The sequence below is a fragment of the Mus pahari genome, chromosome 23 (genome assembly GCF_900095145.1).
Source record: "Mus pahari chromosome 23, PAHARI_EIJ_v1.1, whole genome shotgun sequence".
Classification (NCBI taxonomy): domain Eukaryota; kingdom Metazoa; phylum Chordata; class Mammalia; order Rodentia; family Muridae; genus Mus; species Mus pahari.
The window spans coordinates 27752655-27758182 of NC_034612.1; the positions used below are offsets into that span (position 1 = coordinate 27752655).

The 5528-nt window shown below is 56.7% G+C and overlaps 1 protein-coding gene across 1 annotated transcript in view; it reads left to right on the forward strand.

Annotated features, from left to right (window-relative positions):
* Positions 1 to 540: 540 nt before the first annotated feature.
* Positions 541 to 5528, forward strand: part of Lrch4 (leucine rich repeats and calponin homology domain containing 4) — an 8992-nt gene continuing 4004 nt past the window's right edge. The window contains exons 1-4 of the mRNA XM_021187198.2: positions 541 to 783; positions 4935 to 5079; positions 5211 to 5337; positions 5509 to 5525. Of these exons, the coding sequence (XP_021042857.2) occupies positions 555 to 783; positions 4935 to 5079; positions 5211 to 5337; positions 5509 to 5525 (518 nt within the window). The 5' untranslated portion in view covers positions 541 to 554. The remainder of the gene's footprint in view (positions 784 to 4934; positions 5080 to 5210; positions 5338 to 5508; positions 5526 to 5528) is intronic.

Here is a 5528-nt window from a genome sequence, read left to right on the forward strand (position 1 = left end):
GCGAACGGAGCATCTCCTAGCCCCGTGCTATTGGTAGGCAGAACCGTCCCTCAGAGAAGAGGCCGGGACAGGCTCCTTTTGAAGGTTCTAATTGGTCTTCTTCACAGTCACTCGCCCGTATCTAGCTTGCAATTGGTCTTGGTTGGAAAAAGCAGGTTCGTGGTCTCTGGGTCGCTAAAATACCCTAAAGTTGAGACCTGTAGTCCCCGCCTCCTGGGCGGGTCTCATTGCCCACCCCCCCCATCTCCAGCCTCGAGAGTTGTGATTGGATGTCGCTGCGCGGGGCGGGCCGACCAGGAACCGCGGCCGTTGGCGGGGTGCTGCGCCGCTCACCCCCTCCCTTCCCTCGGAGGGATCGAGAATTCAGAGGCCCCACCCCCCCGCCGTCTTCTGATTGGGCGGCTTCTAACGCGTCTCTGGTTCCCGATTGGTCCGCGGGGTTCCCGACCCTGGCGTCCGCCCCTCGGCGGCGACTACGGCGGCTCCGAGGCGGGGGAAGGGCGAGGAGGGCCGGCCGGTGCCGTCAGTCGGGCGAGGGGAGCCGCCGAGAGCGGATGGCGGCCGCGGTCGCGGTCGCGGGTCCGCTCGCCGCCGGGGCTGAGGAAGCTGCNGCTTCCGTGTCCTTGCCGCCAGGGTCTCCTGGTCTGCCCGGGAGCCGGAGCGCAGAACGAGCCCTAGAGGAGGCTGTGGCCACCGGGACCCTGAACTTGTCCAACCGGCGTTTGAAGCACTTCCCCCGGGGCGCGGCCCGCGGTTACGACTTGTCAGACATCACCCAGGCCGGTGAGTTGCGCCGCTGCCCAGACAACCGGGGACCCCCCCCCCCCGCACTGGCCTGCGACCCTCATTTGCATAGCCCCGCCTCGCGTCCGATTGGGCCCCACCCCTTCACCTGGCAGTCTCGCCCGCTCGCCCCTTGCGCTTGGCCTTGAGCCCGCGACCTCCCCTCCCCTGGGTAAGAGCCACCGGACCAGGACTTCGCTTCCAGGACCGCGCGGGACACTTTCGGCCGAGCTCTGGGAGANGCTTCCCCTTTATTTGCGTATGGCGCACCTGTAGCATGGTCCCCGCCCCTCACCTGCTTGGCTTCTTCAGCCCTAGATCTGNTTGATGAGCCCTTCAAGCAAGCTTCCCTGCAGAATCTGGCATGGATCGCTGCACTTTTCACCCTTCTAGTCGTGTCCAACGTCTTTCTCACCGGTCCACCTCGATCCCGACAAGCCCCCTTTATCCCTTTCCNAAGGGTCGCCCCTAACAGCCCGACGTCTCTGCCTGCTTTTCCGTAGTCTCCGCCGTCCACCCCAGCCTGTCTGTGTGAAAGAAGTGAATCGAACGCCCTTAACTTTCCATCCATTATCCCGATCCCCTTTCTCTTCTGGCTTTATGAGGTCACTGTGGGGTTTATGATCTCACGGGAACCCTACAGTTCTGCTCTCCCCTTAGGGGAGAAGCTTGAGGCAGCTTGCTGAAGGGAAGGACATTGTATCTCTTAGCTAGGAGTGCTGACCTCCTGGACACTCTCCAGTCCCTGCCCTCAGGACCCCTCTAATCATGTCCACTCCGCCCTGGTGTGTGTGTGTGTGTGTGTGTGTGTGTGTGTGTGTGTGTGTGTTTGGGATCCCACTAATCATGGACACTCCCCTTGGGTCTGTTATGGCCAGGCACTGGGGACTCTACTATGTATGACAGGTGAGTCAGGCTTCGGCTGCTTAGGAGGCAGCCTGTGAACTTGGGCTGGCAGCCGAGGGCGGGGAATCACAACAGAGAGCTACATTCCCAGAGCCCCACCCCAGTCTGGGCTGGAGTGTGAGGGCCCCTTCAGCTCCTCTCATCTCCTGGTCCAGGGCTGGATCGAGCTGGATCAAAGAACACATTGCTCCAGCAGGTTCCTGCCCACCTGCAATCGTACCGGGCTGGCTGAGGCACAATCTCTCCTTACAGCTCTGGAGAGAAAAAGTTTAAGTCTCTCTGTTTTTAAATGCTTTTTCCCTCCACAGTTGAATGAGTCCTGGGAATGGGTGAGCCCCAGGAGCCATGCTTACCCCTCCCAGGTCCCCCCAACCCCCAAGCTCCAGATTGACCTCAGCAGCTGTGTGACACTGGCCGTCTGTTCCCTTTCCCCTCCCCCCTTGCTTGTTTTGTGACCAAGACCAAATGTTTTTCTTTACTTCCTCAGGGCTGTCTCAGTGAGTGGACTCTTGGGAAAACTACCAAGCCCTCCCAGCCCCTCCTAGCTCCTGCCCCAACCCAGTCTCCTCCTTCAACATTCCGGCCCTAGGGTGCAGCTAGGGCTCCCCTGGGTGCAGGCTCACTGTGTGCTGAAGTGGGAAATTCCCTCTCTGCCTTCTTCAGTCTTGGAGCCCAGGTTCTAGGCAGGTGGGTTCCATTATGTCCAGCCGCCCTCCACTGTCTTCTCTCTCCAAGCTCCTAGCCTGGGAGGGCGTGTGTGTGTGTGTGTGTGTGTGTATGACAAACCCAGAATTGCCTGGTGCCCTATCCTCTGCCTCCCCTTACCCTCCAGCCCAGACCAAGAGCTTCAGCATTGTGCTGCTGGGCCGTGGTGTCTCCTGCTTGCTGTCTTCCCCAAGTGCTCCCTCAGTGGAGTTTTCCCTTGACCTAGGCTGGGGCAGGGCAAGTTCTAGCGAAGGAGAAGTGTCGATCACTCTCCCACAGACCACATCCTGTGCCCCTGGGCCCTGCCTCCTCTAGCCTGGGCTCCTTCCGCCCCTGACTTCTGCCCTTCTACTCTTAACCCAATCCCAGTTTGCACTCCTATGCATGCATGCATAGCACTTATGCATTTATGAGCACAAAGGAAAGAGGCAGGTGTTGGGCATGGGTGGAGGACCAGATGCGGGCCTCCCACCGTCTCCGGAACTGTCCTTCCCATAGCAGCTCTGTCTGTGTTCAGTGGGGCAGGAGCAAAGAAGAGAAAGCAGTTTGCAGAGCACCGGGCTACTATCCCCTGGGAAACAGATGTACAAGCCACAGCCTAATGGATTGTTTCTACTCCATTTCCTGTCACAAGACACATTTCCTTCGGGGAATGTTCCCCAGCTTCTCTTCCTCTTAGCTTTTGCCCCCTGCTCAAGGAGGGCCCTTAAAGAAGCTCACAACCACTCTGACCTGGGTTTCCCCTAAAATACCCAGACACCTCCAAGGGNACGCTGAACAGAACAAACAAATACGGCTTCTAGGGTCCGTGGTCTGTGTCTCCACACTGGAGGGAACTGGGCTTGAGTGCCTCTGCCACGGCCATAGTGAGCCCGTCTTTGAGATAAGAGGCTGTTAGCCTCACCTCGCTCCTTGCTCTGCTCATAGTAAATGTAAAGACCCTGGGCCGCAGAGGAACGGTGCTGAGGTTGGAAAAGGGCTGCCAGCCTGGGGACCAGGGAACCCCAGTGACACAACCTTAAGTACTCTGAGAACTTGGTTCCCTGCTCCAGCTTAGCCTTCTGCCTTTCCCTCCCTGACTTCCTGAAGCTAGGTGTTCCTAGTCTTTTGGTCCTGGAGGCTCATGAAAAACGGACCCAAGTGTTAGGGTCTCACTTAATCCCAAAAGCCAGGGTATCTCTTGTTCGTGATTTCTTCCTTATGTTGAGAACAGGTTGAAGCTAGGGGGAAGGGCTCGCTCTCCCTGTGGTCCCCCAAAGGTTTCTGCATTCTCCTTTTGACCTTTCCTGCCTATCACCTTACTGTTGTTTTCAACTTCTCTTTGTCATGCTGGGATCACATCCAGAGCCTGCTGTGTGCTAGACCCATTGAGTGGCATCCAGCCCTGGCCAGGCCCTGGTTTTTGGTGGGGAGCAGGGGAGAGTGAGTTCATGCTCATACATGGAGGCCAGAAGAGGATGTTGGGGTGCTGTTCTATCCCTCCACCTGGCAGCCCACAAGCCCAGTTGATTTCTGCCGGCCCCTCTCCCACCCTCCCCACAGCACTGAGGGCANAGGTACATGTTCGTGCCCAGTGTTTTACATGAGTGTTGGGATCTAACTCAGATCCTCATGTGTGTGGAGTCAGTGTGTTATTCACTAAGCCTCCTCTTTATCCCTCTCACTCTCTTTACAAGCAGGGCCCCCTTGTGTGATCTCCCNCCTTTCAGCTCTCCTGGCATCTCAGCACACATGACCACAGAGTTATAGACCCTGCCTGTACGCTGCCAGGAGAAATCTTCATTTGTCCTATTTTTTTGCTGTGTGGGACAGAGTGGAATCCTGAACTCTGAATAAAAAGCCAGATATGGCCGNGTTTGTGTTTGCTTGCAGTCCCACCCCTGGAGAGGCCTGGATTNTTCTCTCTCAGCATTCTGATTGCTGCAATTACAGGCATGAGCCACCACGTGTAGTTTCATATGTGCATTTAAAGAGTATGTTTATGGTCTGTCATTACCCTCCCAAGTCTGGGCTTCTCCNGCTGTGTCCCTCTGGCCTTCTCTTTGCCTTTCTGGTCATGCTTATAACATGCTTTGGTTTGTAGACTTATTGTCCCCCCAGGGAGGCCAGGTTTATGCACACATGAATACAGGTNAGATGTATTCATGTGTTGCATGTGTGTGCACATACCTGCGGAAGCTGGGGCCCGTCTCAGCTGTTGCTCAGGTACCGTCCGCTCTACCTCTTTGAGACAGAGACTCTTCATTGACCTGGCCACTGAATCGGCTAAATGAGCACCAAGGATCCACTTGTCCTGCCTCTCCAGTGGTGGGATTGCAAGCAAACACTGCTATACCTTACTTTTTATACATGGATTCTGGGGGATTGAACTTCATGTGTGGCAGGCCTTTATCCACTTGGTGCTCGCCTTAGCCCTATGGGCTTGATTCTTTAGGTCAGTGAGGGNTAGGGAGCNAGGCAGCTGCTTCAGGGNACACTCAGCCCCCATTGTGTGAGGCTGAACCTTTTCTCNGCTCATTCCAGACCCTTACTTTCCTTAGACTTGTCTCGGAACCGGTTTCCCGAGGTGCCTGAGGCAGCTTGCCAGCTGGTGTCCCTGGAAAGCCTGAGCCTCTACCACAATTGCCTGAGATGCCTGAACCCAGCCTTGGGGAATCTTACAGCCCTCACCTACCTCAACCTCAGGTAGTGGGGCTTATTCTGTGCACCTCGGAGACCCTCTACTCCCTCCCCAGGGCTCTCCCAGGCCCAGGAGGAGGCCTGGTGCTTGATGCCTCGCCTAGGGTGTAAGTCTGCTGCCTCTCTCCCTTCCNCAGCCGGAACCAGCTGTCGTCGTTGCCACCCTACATCTGCCAGCTGCCCCTTCGAGTACTTATCATCAGCAACAACAAGTTAGGAGCCCTGCCTCCAGACATCAGCACCTTAGGAAGCCTGCGGCAGCTTGTGAGAATAAGGGCAAGGGCCAGAAGAGGGCCTGTTGGGCCAGGGCCTGGGGACTTTTGGGGGGGTGGGGGTAGCAGGAAAAGGCTTGGACGAAAGGCAAGTAGCTAGGGAGAAATGGCAGAGAGATTTCTGCTGACCCTGGGCTTATAGAGCCTTCCTTCTCTGACCTAGGATGTGAGCAGCAATGAGCT